The 18975-nt window shown below is 33.2% G+C and overlaps 1 protein-coding gene across 1 annotated transcript in view; it reads left to right on the top strand.

Annotated features, from left to right (window-relative positions):
• Positions 1-308: 308 nt before the first annotated feature.
• The window catches only part of LOC148954961 (transient receptor potential protein-like), a 95530-nt gene continuing 76863 nt past the window's right edge, over positions 309-18975 (top strand). The window contains exons 1-5 of the mRNA XM_089105825.1: positions 309-380; positions 3901-4082; positions 6721-6865; positions 10784-10879; positions 12554-12696. Coding sequence (XP_088961951.1) covers positions 3922-4082; positions 6721-6865; positions 10784-10879; positions 12554-12696 — 545 coding nt within the window. The 5' untranslated portion in view covers positions 309-380; positions 3901-3921. The remainder of the gene's footprint in view (positions 381-3900; positions 4083-6720; positions 6866-10783; positions 10880-12553; positions 12697-18975) is intronic.

Genomic DNA, 18975 nt, shown 5'->3' with positions numbered 1-18975 from the left:
GGGAGGACTAAAAAAATGTTTCTATAAAAATCCGTGTTTCAGACCTAACTGATAACAGAATTGGCAAATTATTACCTCCCTTTCCCTCTAGAGCCTCATAAGACAGGGATGAGGTGGATTGACAGTAAATGCATCAATTACTGTATCCCTCTGGCTATAAGTAGTGATTATAATTTTCACCTAAGAAGCTCTTTATTCCCAGTTTTGAACACTGAACCTATAAGGCTTCCATTGAATTCATTGTTTCTGGCGTTGTTCCAATTTTCTTTTAATCTCATTACCACAAAGACTGCTGATTTTTTTTAGAACGAATCTGTTCTTCGAGTGCCAGCTATTGTTCAATGTTTTATTATATTGTATAGGCTATCCAATCCATATAGGTAAGTCTTATAAACGTAATCATTTTCTTTTCAGTTTTGAAATATAGCTTTCTATGTAAACAGCGGATTGACAAAAAAGAGAGGAGGTAGTCTTGGAGATGGAAATTCTTCCTAAAAGATTATGTGTAAATATAAAATTTTATATACAATTGCACACTATGTAAACATGTATACTCATGAACCAAATATTTTATATATAATAGATGTCTTAACAGTAATATGTTTAATACCCCCCCCCCCATTAAATGATTTAAAGTCTTACCAAAAAAGTATTACCTTACCATAAATGGCAAGGACTGTGGTTCCCTGAGAATTCTGCTAGATTTTGTAGCTGGTAAGGAGTCTAAGGGAATTTTTTTTTGTGGGAGGCCCCTAATTTTTACGGTGATTTCTTCATGCTCGGAGTTTATGGCATTGGAAGTTGAACGGTTACCGTTGAGTCCAAATTCGTTCGCAATTCAGATTTAGCTAAGGTTGAACAAACATAATATTGTTCAGAAAATTCTAGCTGGCTACCATCCTCGAGACTACAGCTAAGCAGTTTGATATTGGTTATTTGCAGGTTTGGGTAATATTGGCTTTTTGAAACAAGGGATTTGACGATTTAAGAAATTTAGCAAAGTAAATCAAACAGCCCCTTATATCCATGTGCATCTTCAGTTTTAATTATAATTTCAATCATCTCACAGTGAAGAACAAAATCGTAAAAAAAAGACGGAGACCACAGTGGTAAAGAACAATTATCCCCATAATACAGACACACGGAGTTTTCCTCCAAACTGGTACGGAGGGCCTTCCAGACCGGGAAACATTTTTCGCTAAGAAATTCCAAGAAAGACCAAACCCCATGTCCTTACGGAACTTCTCTCTAACAGGAGAAAAGAATGGTCAATGGGAGCGATTTTACTCATCTGGTGACGCTAGGGTTTGACCAAGAGACTTAGAAAATAACTCTTTTTATATTGATTAATGTAAAAAAAAAACTCCACTGTGAAAGTCAGAAAGTATATGGGTGAAAAGATCTGAATAAGACTAGAAGGTTTACGAAGCTTTCTTTCAGTCGTTCATATTTATAGAAGAGGTTAGTTTCAAGAAGTCACAGAGAGAGATATATTTATTAAACCAAAAAAACAACATCAGTATTAACAGTCACCCCGAGAATTAGAAAAACTTGTCCGAGGGGGCGGCAAAATACATTAAAAAATAATACAGGACTAAATTGATTATAAAACAACTAATACATATAGCACATACTAATTGGCACCGCAAACCTTCCAAAAAAACAAATTCAACTTTACTGTTAACGTCATACCCCAATAGGTCATAGTAAACTACACTATTATTTATTTGCACCCCCCCCCCCCCCCCCAAAAAAAGAAGAAAAACAATCAAAAGAACTAAAATTCATACTTACTAAAAAGGATTTCCTTAATTGCACTCTTAAATTCGGAAATGTCATTTTTATTTTTAATACTCTTATCTATATGATTCTAACTTATAATTCTCGTATGAAGCACAGAAAATGTCGACCGGGTTGAAACAATCAATGCTGTAATCTCTCTAGAAGATCGATTGGCATAATTGCGGATCATGGATCTCAAATTAACCAAACTGTCAAAACATGAAAGATTTGTACCATAAATACATCCTTCTTTCGCTACAAATTAACAGTTAACGCCAGAGAAAATAAAATCTGATCGTCTGAATTTTTTCAGTAACTCTTTGCCATTCCTTCCTCTTTCTTTTCCAGTCTTGTAACCATCTTCGTCGACTCTACCAAAGACAAACTATCTGTTATAACTTGCTTTGTACGAAACAGTCGAGTACGTGCTTTGGAAAAGGGGCTTTTGTAATTGTGCTTATTATATACAACGCAAAATAAATCTGAAATGCACATGTTGTTTCTGCATGTGAAAGTCACTTGAAAAATACAGTTTTATTTAATAAGCACCTAGAAGATATATTAAAAGATATATTCAAAAGTAACTCACTGAGATAGAAGTCGATTACGTGCTTTGGAAAAGAGGCTTTTGTAATTGTGCCTATTTTATACAAAGTAAAATGAATCTGAAATGCATGATTTGTATTTCTGCCTGTGAAAGTCACTCGAAAAATACAGTTTTATTTCATAAGCACCTAGAGAAGATATATTAAAAGATATATTCAAAAGTAACTCACTGAGATAGATGACACTATTTTTTCATTAATTTTGTTTAACTTTAAATTTAGTTACTGCCATTTTGAACTTTTGATTTACGTACCCCTAGGATATAGTGAAGATCTAAGTTTTAAAAGGTTTCTAGGGTACAGCAAAGACCTAGAGTCACACGCATGCACCAATCATTTTGATGCTCAGCTGGTTTTACATATCACACACATCAAAATGCAGGAGTTTTTCCACCAGGCGAAACGTTTAACGTGAAAAAGCCATGCAACTTTCTTAGGAAAATATAAATGAGACCCAAAAGAAGTATATACAAGATTGGTGCTTTTTTTAGTAAATTAATGGTCAATAGTTGTAGTTAGTTTTAGCTTCTTGATCAATGCCATTTTTCTTTATTTCTTGGCTGCATGGAAATATTCATTTCTTTTCAAAATGCTCCAGTGGCGAAGAAAAACACGTTTCTCATTTGGCCAAGATCTCCACGCTCCGCAAAAAGATATTTTTTTTTTTCATTGAAAGTGTATCCTTCCTTTCAGTTTTTGTTCAAATTGCGATGTTGAAGGATTGCTTCTTTGTTAGTGGAGTATGATTTTTTGCCTTTGGTGTAAAGCCTGGAAAGGTGCAATAATGCACAAAACTTTGACCCAAGTGTCTGCATTACACATCGAGGTTAGATGATAGATGTCAGATGATTATTTATATTTTTTTGATACTGTGCCTTTTGTGGATCCAAAACGTGAAACTTTTGTTCAAGTCAATGAAATTTGTTTAGTAAAAATACAGAAAAGGATATTTTCCTAAAAGAATGATTGGCACGGCAGTTAGCTCAGAAGAGTAAACATTTACAGTATTAGTATGTGTAGTATGTTTTCATATAGTATGTTTTCATACTATACATTATACCATATTATGTTTACTTAAGGTAACTAACTTAATGTAGTAACTTATATTCGCGTATTCCTTCATTTAGTTGTTTCTGGCTGTCTTAAGCAGGTATCTAACAGTATAATGTTTCTGTGGAAAAAAAATACGCATTGTACAACTCATTTTTCAGTGTTTTAATATATGACGACTTCTTCTAATTTATCTAAAGTTTCTTCTTTACGAAAATTTTGGTAAAATATTCAAAATGCAACAAAATTCCAAAATATCAGTTAAATAATTTTTTCAAGTATCAGAAAAAGAAATAGATATTAAATATCAGATACATTTGCGTATGTCACAAAAATAAAAAAAAAATGAAATTAAAGCACACTTTTTTAAAATGGAGGTGTAGGACAGTAGTCTGTCGTTTTCACTTTGGTTAGATTCTGTGCAACCCTGATCGTCACTCATGTATTACTATGATCTTTGCAGGTACAATATACAATTAAGAACATGAAGACGACCGAGTCAAAAGAGTTCCTTGTAGGAAGTGGAGATGGGATCAGTATTGCTGCTTCTGAGGTAATGGGACCACCAGTCGAAGCAATTCTGACTAATGAAGAAAAGAGGTTCCTGATGTTTGTGGAAAGAGGGGACGTAGCAGGCTGTCGAGGGTAAGTTTTGAGTTGATTGATTCCAAATTGTTTCCATTTCAGCCATTATTCTGTCCAAAGCAACTGGGTATTGTATTTGACTGAACTTAGTCATCGCAGTAGAGATGTCTTTCAAAATATTCGAATTTTCCCAAGCTACATTGTGGTGTTTAAGGGCTTCAATTCACGAAATGTAGATGCGATCAAAATATATTTCCCAAAAATCAAGGGTTTGCCGACTTTTCTATTTTTTTTTGTTTTTTTTTTGTTTTTTTTTCGTTTTTTTTTAAGGTAATACTCAAAAAGACGAATTTCTTTTCAAAGAAAATACCTAATAATAATATATTTTCAAAATCTAGGGGAAGCAACTGCCCACCCCTCCGATTGACAGGCTTCTATGATTTTTCTAAAGAGGAGATGTAGCTTGCTGTCGAGAATAAGGCTCGTGCTGACCACTATAAATCCTTTGTATGGTATTTCATCCATTATGCTATTAAAAGTGACCGGGTGTTATGTGTGATTAATTAAAAAAACTTTTTCCACAAAATAAGTTTTTCAAAGAAAAGTAAAGAACTCCATTAAACAAAAAAATAAGCAAAAATAAAATCAAATAATCTACCAAGCTCGAAACTACCACAAATCAGCATCGATAAATAGATGAAACCCAAAATGAACACAAATTACAATAAATAACCGAGTCAAACTCAAAACGAGCAGAAATTAACATTAAGTTGGGCGCAAAACCCTTATGCCTTCCCAAGTCGAGAACAAAATTTGCACTTCACTTACAAAATTTGCACTTCACTTTAGAAAATTTGCCCTTTACCGTTCAGTCATAGGCAGCGCTAGCGCGCTGCCTATGACTGAACGGGCTCATTGCAATACAAATGTGCTTCTTAATATTTTAATTTCCTCAAGTTTAATAGCAACGTTTAGGGGTTTCAATTCACACAAATATAGGGATGGGGAATGTGTACTTTTCTAAATACAGGGGGGTAATTCTATTGTTTTTTATTCGATTTTTTTCTATGAAAATACCCCTAATAAGAATTTTCAAAATATAGAAGAGGGAGGGTAACTGTCTCTTCCCCCCAATCGACGCTTGGTGATATCTCTCGTTATGTCAAGACTTTAACCGGAGACTGAGCCCATTGCAACACCAGTAAAGTTTATTTTGACTAGTGGAGTACAGAAGTTCCTTCTTTTTGCTGTAAGAGAAGAGGGGGTATAACAAACTGCCAAGAGTAAACTTAGCGTTAATCACCCCAAAAGCATTATATTTCAACACGTTTTACCATCCAAAGTGTTAGGGTATTATGTTTGTCTAAAGAAGGTATTTTTTTTTGTTCGAGTTCCATAGTGATATTCCGCCTTGACTCCAACTTGAGGATTGTACCCATAGAGGATTTGAACAAGTGAGATAGAGGAGTCTCTCTGTCACTGTCCATTACGGCATAAACTCCTGTTTTTGCTAACATGAAAACCTTAGGTCCTCTTTGATGTAATCTTCCGGGAATACAAATTTATTTATCCTTCTTTTATTTATCCTTTATTATTTAAAATAAACTACTGAAAATTACTTATTTATCTTTTTTTCGAGAATAGCACCCGACTTGCGAACCATACTTGGGGAAAAGGAGCAACATTACCTGATCTACTCAACTACTCTTTTTTCTGGTTATTTCTGTTCGTTTTAAGCTGAACTTGATTATTCATCTTAACTTCTGTTCGTTTTGGGATTTACTTATTTATCTACTAGAAATATATATTATTTTTTTTGTTTGATATGATTCTTGATATTAAGTAATTTAAAAAAAAAACTTTTCAACAAATAGGTTTGTCAAAGAAAAGTAACAAGCCATATTAACATTAAGACCAGCAAAAATAAAGTCCTGTAAGAATTCAAACTCAAAAGGACTAGAAATTACTGTTAAAGAATGAATGAAACCCAAAATGAACAAAAATGAAAATAAATGGTTACATCAAACATAAATATAACAGTTGCTGATAAAGATGAATAAATAAATCTTAAAAAGAGTAAAAACTAAATTGAATAGTTAAGTCAAGTTTAAAACGAGTGAAAATTACTACAAACAGAAGTTAGGCTACTGCCCCTTTCCCCTCCCCCTAATTGTAAAAACTCTAAGGCCTATTGTGTCATTTGTGTTGTGTTGAAAACTATATGTGTTTTGAACAGTGTGCTTTTGTTTTTAAAACATCAACGACGAAAAAAAACGAACACATTAATAATCAAGATAATTGGAAACAACAAATGAAAATAAACTGAGTATTAACATATGCAGATATTAGTTCCTGGAAATCTTAGTGATTCAAGGTTCTATTCCGGTGTATTTTTTTAATCTATGTTATAAATATAAAGAAAATATTTATAATATATTTTTTTTTTCAGCAAAGTGAAAACGGCACAAAAGACTTTAAAACTTTTACGATTAGAGCCGGGGGAAGGGGGCTGTAGCCAAAATCTTGTTTGTAGTAATTATTGTTCGTTTTAGGTTTGACGAGACTATGCAATTTAATTAGAACTTACAATTTAAAGCGGCGTGTTGCAGTTAAACAAACGTTGAAAATTTTTCCGAGAACATAGATTTATTTTTGATGGTCAAAACAAAGTGTCTCTTAACCTTATTATTATTCTTAGATTGCTAAAGGAGATGAGAGACCAGCCAGATAAGCTGAGCATCAACTGCACAGACCCACTTGGAAGAAGCTCATTGGTCATTGCCATAGAGAATGAAAATTTTGAATTGATGGAAGTTCTTTTAGAATTTGGAATTCAAGTTCAGGTAAAAAACGAAAGATGTTCAGTAAACCAAAATTACACCTAGAGTCAGAAATATCGCTATGTTTTCGAGTTTTAACAAAGAAGATATCACAAATTCTACATCATATAAAAATAATACTAGTAATCTCAGCTTGGCTGTTTATAAAAAGAGAAGAGAAAGGAATTAGAGCCTCCTCCATTGGATGTTTAAAATTACTTATTCGTAAATTTAGGTGCTTGTTTAGCTTTAAGTGAAAAACTAAACATAGTTTGGGGGAGGTAAAGGGTTGCAAGCACCGCCCCTCTCATTTGTACTAAAAAGCTTTCGACACTAAACGTTTGTAAACATTAAAATTAGTTTCATAGTTTTAAAACTACTCTTTTATAAGTCACATTCTTTTATAAGCACTCCCTTTAAATTTAGTAAATATAAAAAAAAAAAAAAAAAAATGAATAACAATTTTAATTAAATCAACATTTTTATTTTTCAGAAAAGTACAATGACACTCGACCCGTTTTGTGATGTTCGGGGCGATGGCAACGCCAAACTTATTTATGGTAAAAATTTCTTAACACAAGATATTTGATCAAATATCAAAGATTTTAATTTTTCAAAAAATCAAACCTTTCAATTTAATTAATATTATTAGTTTTCATTCAAGTTCAAATGACAATCGAACCTTTTCATTAGCTTTAGGAGGGGGGGGGGGATCACACTTATTTGTGATAGAAACATTATTGCTATTGTTGTCCGTTTTGGGTGTCATCTTTCTCTTGGTTAATTTTAATTGTTATAAGTTTTTAATTTATTCTCTATTTTCCATAGGGAAGCTTTTTTGGGAATTTAATCATACCTAAATGCCCTTTGTTAGTTTCGCTGTAATTGATTTACTAAGGGATTCCACAGAAGTGCAAAAAGATGCTTTTTATGATAAGAGCTTCTTGATGGTGATTAAAGAAAAAAATATGTTAAAAAAACATATTTTGTATCGAGAATATTTGTTAAGAAGGACAAATTTAATCTATATAGAGCTCAAATTTAGCTTTAATTCGTATTTAAATTTAATTTGTATTTAAATTTAATCTGTTTTCCCAAATATAATTTCTGATAGATTTTTCACTGCTCAGAGCAATGTCAGTTTTAGACTCCCCTCCCCCTTATTCTATAGGAATCTTCCTGATTGTTTTTACAAAGATCTTTCTGAATTTCCGTTCCCTTACTCGGGTTTAGCAGATCCCCAAAACTATTGACCAAAAATGTATTTTTGTGTGTTTTCAAATTGTGTAAAACGAAGCATAACCACAGTACATCGGAAACAAATAAAATTAAATCAATTTGCACTTTTATGTAACCATTCTCCCCTAAAGATGAGCATGCTTTATTTTCATCTGTTTATACTGTATCCTGGTAAAAGAAACAAAAAGGTCACTCCCCCTGTTGCCTGTGTTATTTGCTTTTTAGAAAATCAACCAAGTTTTCTCGTGGTCGTTGGTCAGTAGCTTTAAATTTAACAGATTATATATATTGAGAATATATATTGAGAATTGATTAATTATTAATTCATTTTTATGCGTAGGCTATATTTTTTTTTCTCAAATATATTTATATTTTTTTCAAAACTCCATTTCCTAAAGCTTCGGTTGCTATTAGCGTGAGTCACTCTTCACGTACAGTTCGTTATTTTGAACTGTTTGATATGGCTCTTTACTTTTCTTTGAAGAGTTTATTGTTTGGAAAATGTTTTCACAAATTAGTCACCACAGTTTGATTCTTCTCATGTAAATATTGTTCTTGAAAATCTTTTCTTCTATTTACTATTAGCACGTGCTACTCCTTGCTTATTGGGAGCCATTTGGTTCTATTAAATCGAACACTATAGCAACAATTTCAAAACTACGTCATTGTGTCACATTATCATTTTATAGTCACTATCTAACCATTTGCATAAAAATACATTTTTCTAGCCTAAAATGAATAGGAAACGAACTGAAGGTAAACCAATTGAATATTTATGAAACCCTTGCCCACGATGAAGAGGATGCTTTATGAATTTTTCTTAAAAATCGCTAATCGTGACAAAAGAATAAATCCCTGGATAATCCGGTTTAATGCCATGACTGTAAAGATTAGTGGTCTAATTTTTTTTTTCTAGTCTGCTAAGTTGCTTTACCTACTTTCCTAATTTCAAGTGAATCTTGACGTTTTACTGCAGAGAGCAGACAGCAATCAATTTGATCTGTTTCCTTAGCCCAGATTACGTTGCCCCTAGAAGTATTTCCGTTTGAATGCACCCTCTCCCGATCTTCTAGGACTATTATTTCGATATAATCACCCCCTAGTGAAAATTAAAAACAAATTAACGTGCATCTATTATATTTCTTCGGGCAAAAAAATGCAAAATTCCATAATTTTTTTTATATAGGAGCTTGAAACTTCTAGCCTACAGTAGAGTTCTCTGAAATGCTGAATCTGATGATGTGATTTTCATTAATATTCCTTGACTTTTAGGGGGTGTTTCCCCCCTTTTAGGAAAATCAGGCAAATTTTCTCACGCCCGTAGCTTTTGATGGGTAACACTAAACTCGATGAATATTATATATTTGGAATCAGCAAAATAAGCTGATTCTTCTGGTATCTATTCATATCAAAATTCTATTTTTAGAGTTTCCGTTACTATTGAGTGGAGTCGCTCCTTACTCACAGTTTGTTACCACAGACTGTTTGATTCGATTTTCTTGCTGTGAGAAAACTTTCTAATATTATCAAGAAAAAATACTGAAGAAAACGGCAAGGTCCAACTTCTTTAGGAACACGATACCTATTAAAATTTATGGAACAGATGGTATGCCATATCTCTAACGCAGTTTTCGATACTGAAAATAAAATGGCAACCTTGACCGTAATCACAACCAAAAATGTCTTGTAAAAGCAGATGGCAAAATTCTCAGGGAAAATTCTCCGTTCTTTTTAAGCTCTCAAATTTTCTGTTTACTATTCTATGAAAACGTTTTGGCTATTTGGCCAGGAAGCTGTCTTACATATTAAGTCCTTTAGATCTAATCAATCTTCAATTTAAAATTGCTGCCTATCTGCTTGCTAAATTGAAAAGAGCTTTCCAATTGAAAGCAGAAACATTGCTGGGAGAAACTAAAGCTTGGTGGAGCAAAATTAAATAATCTTTTCTGATATAGACTGTAAAACTCCACTTTAGCTCACATGCTCTGGGCTCAAGGTCAAGAACAAGCGAAAATTATACTTCTGGCGCTAGACAAGATTTATATGCAGCTTTCCGAAATATGATGTAATTTTTTATTCATCCAGCCAGAGGTCTATGCTTTCCTTAAAAACTTCGTTTTTTTAGTCCTTACAATTTTCTCCCAAGAAATTGAAACTGATGGTATAAAAAGAAAAAAGAAACGAAACATGGTCAAAGTGTTGTTTCCGCAACACAAAAACTAAAAAATCGAACAAAATCACTATATGACACAATATAGTATTTAGTACCTATCTATCATGTGTGTGAAATTTTGTGTAATTATGTCAGTTAGTTTTAAGGTATTATGCGTTTTATTATGTTTATTTTTGTTTTATAATTTTTATGCTTTTTCATTGTTATTGTTATGTACCATGTATTTTTATGTGTGTTTTTATCATGTGCTATTATTTTGTGTCATTTTATTTTTATATTTTTGCCATGGACCAAAGTGGCTTTTATTGAAATATCTATCTATATATTTATAAAATATTCCAGCACAATAATCAAATATTTTGTCTTTATTTTCAATTTCCGATTCTTATGCCTAAATTGCTTTTTGAAGATGTATCGTTATAATAGTACAAATTCATGGCAAAAAAGCACTAAGATATTCTTGTATTATTCTATACATTTGAAGTCCCCAGTCCTAGGATCATTTATTATGTCGAACATGTATTTTCCAGGATTCTTTACTTCACGCCATATCAGAAGAATATGTTGAAGGAGTGGAGCTTCTTTTAGAATGGGAGGAAGCGAACCATACAGAGGGAACTCCCTACGTAAGTTTTAGTAGATTATATTATATTTAATTTACCTAAAGTTCAGTTAAGATGTTGTAAATAATGCCTAGTTATGGAAAATAAATCTCGAAGAATATTGTGCTGCTAATTTTTTTTTTTTTTTTAATAAAAAAAAAGAAAAAAAATCAACGAAAAAAAATGACTGGCGAACAAACAAAACAAAAGAGAAGTAGAAAAGATCGGCCAAATCTAAAACCTTAAAACAATTACTCAGTATTGTCATAAATAATAAAAAAAAGTCAATTAAAAACCAAATGGAAAATAATTAAAAGGTGAGCAGCAGAATGATGATGTACTGCCATAAAACTAAAAGTTTTTTTGACCCTTTCTATTCTTGAGCAAATTCAAAAATAGAAAGCTAAATTATCTATAACTATAGAAAAAAATAAAAGTAATTTAATGTCAAAGTACATTTGTGCTTCGGAAAAGTATTAAAGCTGTTAAACGCTTTAAAACTGTCTTTTTAATTCGGTGCTGTTTCAACATTTCATTTTCAAATAATCATCGCTTAGTTTAGTGAAATAAAAACATTCAAGGAAAGAGGAGGTGAAGTCTATAAGCTGAAAATACAAGGAATGTTTTAAAAATCTGTTTTTGACTAGCTGAAATGTTAAAGGAACTATGGAGAATTTGCTCTTAACTAAGGTGTTTACTTTCATCATATCAGTAGTGTTTAAAAGGAAAAGGAGATGATGAATATAAGTTAAAAATTACATGAATATTTTAAACTTGTATAAAAAAAAAACTTAGTAAAATCTGTTGTTGATAATTTCAAATTTTTAAGAGAGTTCGAGGGACTTTTCTCCCAACTATATTTTTGATATGGTAAACAAATTCTGAAATATCAGTTTCAAACCGTATTTCAGATTAAATATTATCAAATATGCATAATAAAATATATATAATTGTAACTCACTTGAAGAATATTTTTGTGTCGTCAGTTTTTCATTTAAAAAATAATATACACCATAGGACAGTGGAGTGCTACCCATCGATACTGCAGCGTTACCCAACAGAGCTAGAAGAATTCTAAACAGAAATTATAGTAATTTGTTAAAACTTAAATTCGAATGGAAGATTTAATTTTTCTGTCTCCGTATAATTTTTTGAATTAGAAGGCTTTTAATCAATTTTTTTAGATAAAATAGTTAGTATTAGGCTCATGGGCGTAGGAAGGGGGCCGGGGGGGCCGCTGCCCCCCCCCCTAGACCTTCAAATTTACATTAGATATGGCTGAAAAAACAGATGGTTTGGAAAAAGCAGTTGATAAAATTACATCACACTATCGACTGCCCCCCCCCCTAAGACAATATGCTGCCTAATGCTGCCTACACCCATGATTAGGCTATTACGCAGAAATTAAAAATTATGCAAATTAAGCGTATTAAACCCTTTTGGCAAACAAGGTCATTCTATATTCTGGGAAGTGAAAAAGTAGAGGCAAAATTAAAGCGAATGAGAAACAAATGAATATATCAATATCTTTATCTAGGTTCTGATAATATGTGATATTTTGTTCGGTCGCAATAGATGGTGTTTTTTTTTTTCAGAGACCAATTTCAGTTCCAAAACTCTCTGAACTGAGCCTTTGCCTGTATAGAAGAATACTTGCTATCACTCATCCATAATGGTCACTCTTTTTTTATCTTTCAGAGCTGGGAAGCAGTTGACAAAGACACAGCAACATTTACGCCAGATATCACCCCTTTGGTGCTTGCAGCACATAAGGATAACTACGAAATCCTGAAAATTTTACTAGACAGAGGAGCATCACTTCCCATGCCTCACGATGTCAGGTATGACTACTAACTATTTTCGCATTTGGAAGGTCTCATTCCTTTTAGGATTTGCAAAAAAAACGCAACGTTCAGAGCATTGCAGCACATTTAGAAATATTCTGCAGTAGATTTAATTAAGGTTCCAAATCTTTAGATGATGAGATATTTTGCTGCAGATTCCAGGTCTATGATTGAAGATGAGTCTCTTGCAGACACAACTTAGCAACTAAATTTCGTTACTGTTACAATTTTAATTATTTTTTAAATAATAGTTGCCACAACTAAAATTTCATTGGAAGGAGGGAGGACAAGCTATAGTTAGCCCAGAAGTTTGTTCGTTTCATAGGAAATGTCACTATAAATATCTCCTGATGCACGTGTTGTGGTTAGATATTTTTTAATATGTCATCTAAACGCATTTACCTTTAATTCCAAGAAGATATAAAAATATGATTCTGTCAATCCTGGTGGCATTTATGTAGTTCAAATCTATGAATCATTTGCAAGACCGACGGTTAGTGTTTTGATGTTGTGGATATTCAGCATATTTTGAATTTCTTGCAACAGATTAGTACCAAGAACTGGCAAACATGTTTTTAGAAGGCAAATATCAGTGTTGTGGTTTAATACTCTTTAATATTAATTTTGATATTTGTTTTTATTCTAAAATACTTGTCAGTTAAACTAAGTTCAAAATCACCGGATTTTTATCTTTAAGTTAGGGAAGATGTAAAAATTGAATTCTGTGAGCCATGAAGGCGTGCATATGGTTCCATTTTATGAACTGCTTCCATGAATAACGGATAGTGTTTTGATGTTCCGGATATTCTGCATAGTTTGACTTTCTTGCAACAAAATAGTCTCATGAACTGACAAATATACAAATTAGAGCCTAGAAAAGGGAATCAGAGTGGTGCTGAGGCTCCTCATTTGCTCCCTAAGTCAAACAACCTAAGTCAATTATGTATTTTGCTGTTATGCCCCTTTATCCGACCAAATCGAGTCTATTCTCATTATTAGGGGTTTGGAGGAGGGCCCCCTCAATATATCTTATGAAGTCAACCTTGAAACTCTCTTCGCAAACATAAGATAAGATAAGATTTATTGCTGAAAAATGGCTATCACAAGCCCAAAAGGGCCGAATTCGCACTTTAGCGTCAAATACAGCGAAAAAAGAACAAGGAAAACAAACAATCAAACAACAACATAAAATTATAAAAGAGTCAATGTCAAATACGTAAAACGTTACAAACAAAAACAAAGTAAAAAGTAAACTCATAAAATTAGAAGGCCAATGTTGTCAGCAAAAATATAACAACGTCAAACGTCAGCAAACAAAAAAAAAACATAAGTTAGTTTGTGACTAACAAACATAAATATAAAACCCCCAAATTTGCAAAAGGGGCATTAATTTAATAACTATGAGGTAAAGAGTAAGGGAGGGGGGGGGGGCAGCGGAGAGTAAGGGGTTGAAAATTTCAACTATGTAAGGGATACAAGTTCTTCTATATCTGTCCAGGCAAACTCTTATGGGGGCGAGACGGAGGATTTTTGCTGACACCGACCGCGGGAGGCGGGGTCGAAGGGGTGAATATTGACCGGGGAAAAGAGGAGTTGTTCGAGGGTTATGAAGGGCATTGTTAGCAAAACGCAAGGTAATTTTTGCTCTTCTTTCCTTAAGGGTGACAAGATTAACTCTCCTTAGAAGGGAAATATAAGGTATTTTACCCTCATTGAAGATAATTCTTAGGCACGTTTTTTGTACTGCTACCTGTCCGTCCGACAATGTAACGGAGATGCGAGAATACCAAACATCATAGACTTGCTCATGGGTTAGGCATTCAGATGAGAAAAAGATCTTTAAATAATATGATATTCGGTGTTAATATTTTTCAAGATGTTCAGGAAGGGAAAATGAGGTAGTTGTGCGTGTCAAGTTGTACTCTGTATGACAATCCCATTTTAAGTCGCTTGAATTATTAATGCACATTAAGTTCACAACTGAAACAGCATTTTCGGAGGAGGTAAACGAAGAAACGACCGAGAGAGTCTTAGGAACATAACCCGCAAGAATAGTTGATTTTAAAGGGTTGACTTTCATATCATCAGTAAGAGCTTCGGCTGATATCGATTCCTAGATGTACATTGGGTTGCTTTTGGAATTTTTGGAACATGTCTCTAAGACAGTTAGATCATCAACGAATTTCCATCTATCCGGGAAATAAACACCAAGGTTGTTTATCATTGTAAGAAATAAAATTGGACCTAAGAGGGTTCCTTGGGGCACACCATTATAAATTGGTAGGGGATCAGAATATACATTCAGGTATTTCACGACTTGCTTTCTCTTAGAGAGGAAAGACGCAATTATTCTAATTAAATAAGGGTCAACTTGAAAGTCATTAGATAGCTTTTCTAATAATATATTGTGGTTGATTAAATCAAAAGCTTTTTGCAAGTCAACAGCGATAAAATTGAGCCAGGTATTGGGTTTTTCGAGTGCGTTACACATTGTATCCATAAAGTGAACAAGACAGTGGGTGGTTGTTGTAGAGCGTAGGTTTCCGAATTGTCTTTGGTCAACATTTGGGATTATCTTTACCTTTGACCACTCAGCTTAAAGTCGTTCATATGATTTTGAAAAAACCGGAGTAAGAGCAATGGGACGGACACGTTCAAAATCTTGATTTTTACCTTTCTTTTTTACGGGAGTAATAAAACCTAATTTCCAACAATTTGGAAATTTACCAGTAGAGGTAATTTCATTAAAAAGTAAGGACAAAGGCTCTGAGAGGTTGTTGGCAAAGGTTTTAATTAGTACAATCGGAATATCTAATGGACATGTACTATACATTTTAATGTTCTTAATTTTTGCCTCTACATCCGAGGGCGAAATAACGGAAAAATTGAGAGAGCACAAATTATAAGGAGTATCAGAGGAAAGGGGAGGGGGGTTCTGAATTAAGGAAGAAAGAAACCTGTTCAGATCATTGGCCCTAACTAAAGGATGTTTTTGGAAATGGAAATCTACATTATTATCTGTTTTCCCAATAATTTTGTTTATTCCATTATATCATTGTTTTGGCTTTGTAGAAAATAAATCCTAGACTTTGCATTTGAAATATGAAGAAGCAGATTTACATATTGCTTTTTTTTATATGTTTACGCAGTGAGTTCACTTCGGGTGTTTTACCACTCTTTAGTAGATTTAATTTAATTCTAATTAATTTTTTCAATTGGCTAATAATGTATGGTTTGTCATTAGAACATGTTTTTACTTTTTTAACAGGGAAAGAATTTATGTATTTTGTTTTAATCAGATTTTGGAATTCAGAGACTTTAAAATTTCCAGTTTTCATTGATGGCCAGTTTTCATTGGTAGTAGAAAATCTAAGAGCGTACAGACCATCATTAAAAATTGGGTTATAAGAGAACTTAGTAACAGAACAAGTATGACCAAACATGATAAGACGCTTTGTTAATAAATAAAAATAGTGAATTCCTCCTCACAGGAGCCAGGGGACAGGAGGGGCGTAGAAAGCCTGCAAATTGGCGCAAATCAAATCAAGGGTTGAATTTCCTTTTGTTGTTGGTATTTTTACTATTTGTTTTAAGTTTAGGGAACTACAAAGGGGATTTAACTTTAAATCATTAGCATCACCTACTAAGAAAATACCGGCGTTCAGGAATTGCATAGGACAAAATCGGCACTACTATGCAGTTGTTGGCAGAATCGCTGTCCTTGTGCAGTGTTTTGATTTGGGGAGTGATAGAAGCAGCAAAACACAATCAAATTAAAGGGGCGTGGTAAAACTTTGGGTCTTACACTTACCCAAATGATTTCATCGTAATCTGAATGGTTAGGAGCATGAATTAATTTAGGAAAAAGATAATTATTTACAAATAATAGTATTCCACCTCCCTTTTTACCTAGGGGGTTATCATGGGGACAAAGTTTTATGAATTGGGAGTAGTTGTTCATTTTCAATAAATCAGGGTTCTGTGCTAGGACCTCAGTTACAGCAATTTCATCAATTTTGTGTATTTGACAAAGGCCCTGTAGCTTGATCAATTTGTCGAAATTCAGGCTTTCGGCGTTCGTAACAAGCAACTTTGGGAAGGTAAAACGGTTACTAAAGAGGGCAATTTTTTGTTTGTTAATTGTGGGAGGCAGTGGGGGGGGGGGTGGGAGGAACGTGGAACTGGGAGGGGAGAGGCATCTTTTTCGGGATGAGGGCTGGGAGTTATTTGGGGTTGAAGTTTATGAGAAGGATGCTGTGGGTAAGGGTGTGGTTTTAATGCATTATTAGAAGGTGGGACTGGACCAGGCTTGAGAGAAAAGGAGGACAGCGAACAAATTATGGGAATATTATTAAGTTGGGAACTACGGTGGAATTCGTCTTACTATTTGAAGTTTTAGAAACTGCATGGATGTGTTACCTGTGGATTGTTCTGCCTGCTTACTCTTAAACCAGAGTCATACTGGTAGGGTAGCCAGGGGGGGGGGGGGTAAAGTGCAAGGGAAGGGAGAAAGGTTTCCTGGTGATCTGGGAATAAGTCAAATTGGGAGTGTTCTTTATATTGGGGTTGGGGGGGCAAGATGATGCTGAGGGAGGGAAGTACGGTGGGGGGTTTCTGAGAGGGGAGGGGTTGGGTTTGTTTTGGCAAATAACGGGTGGAGTCCAGAACTGGTCGGTAACTTCTTGGACGCACGGAGAAGAACGGAGTCGAAAGGAAGTGGATTTTTGGGAGGAAAGTGAGTGAGGGGGGTTTGGGGAAAAAAAAACCCTCACTCATTTTCATACCCGAGTACATATACCCGAGTACATACCCGAGTATTGAGATTAACCAATAGAAGGCTTAGAAAAGATAACTAATTTTAATTGAACCAAGTCAACATCTGAACTCTAATGCGGATTTAAACAAAACTTCTGACGAGCTATAGAAAATCCATCTAAAAAACATCTGTACACACAAAAGGTCTACTCGCCTCCTCCATGAGCCAGCGTAAGTGGCGACCAATCAAAGAGAAAAAATCAAAAATTGAATTTGACAGTCTCCATAAGCTAAATCAATGTGGAAGGGTTCAGCCAACTAATATGATCACTCATACAGAATACTAATGCTAATCAAACATATTTTTATATGTGGATATATATTTATAATAACGTATATATTATAATATATATATATATATATATAATATATATATATATATATATATATATATATATATATATATATATATATATATATATATATATATATATATATATATATATATATATATATATATATATATATATATATATATATATATATATAAAAATATATATATATATATATATATATATATATAAATATATATATATATATATATATATATATATATATATATATATATATATATATATATATATATATATATATATATATATATATATATATATATATATATATATATATATATATATATATATATAAATATATATATATATATATATATATATATATATATATATATATATATATATATATATATTAGTAACCGAAACTCTAGAAAAAGAGATTTACCAATAGATTCCAATAGTTACATACAAAGAATTAGATTTTAATGCTGATCTCAAATATATAAGTTTCATCAAATTTAATCCTACCAATCAAAAGTTACGCGCCTGAGAAAATTTGGTTGATTTTCGAAAAAAGGTGGAAAGACCCACTAATAGTTATAGAATCTTAATGAAAATCACACCATCATATTCAGCGTATCAGAGAACCCTACTGTAGAGGTTTCAAGCTCCTATCTTCAAAAATGTGGGTATTTTGAATATTTTGCTAGAAGAAAGATCACGGATGCGTATTTATTTGTTTTTTTGTTGTTTTTTTCCCAGAGGTGATCGTATCGACACAGTGGTCCTATAATATCGCGGGAGGGCTCATTCGAACGGAAATTAAAATTTCTAGTGCTCTTTTTAAGTAACTAAAAAAATGGAGGGCAACTAGGCCCCCTCCCATGCTCATTTTTTTCCCGAAGTCACCCGATCAAAATTTTGAGATTGCAATTTTGTTCAGCATGGTCTAAAATATGATAACTATGTCTTTTAGGATGACTTAGTCCCCCGAAGTCCCCGGGGGGAAGGCCGAAAGTTATGAACTTAACCAAATGTTAACATATAGTATTGGTTATTGGGAAGTATACAGAAATTTTTAGGGGGGATTTTTTCTGGTAGTGGGGGGGGGGATCGGGGGCTATGTTGGAGGATCTTTCCATGAAGGAAACTTTCATGGGGGAAGGAA

This window comes from Artemia sp. Qi Xiang Cuo, chromosome 2 (genome assembly GCF_049724085.1).
Source record: "Artemia sp. Qi Xiang Cuo chromosome 2, ASM4972408v1, whole genome shotgun sequence".
Lineage (NCBI taxonomy): Eukaryota > Metazoa > Arthropoda > Branchiopoda > Anostraca > Artemiidae > Artemia > Artemia sp. Qi Xiang Cuo.
The sequence above is the reverse complement of the archived record's forward strand: the minus strand, read 5'-3'. Positions and strand labels throughout refer to the sequence as shown.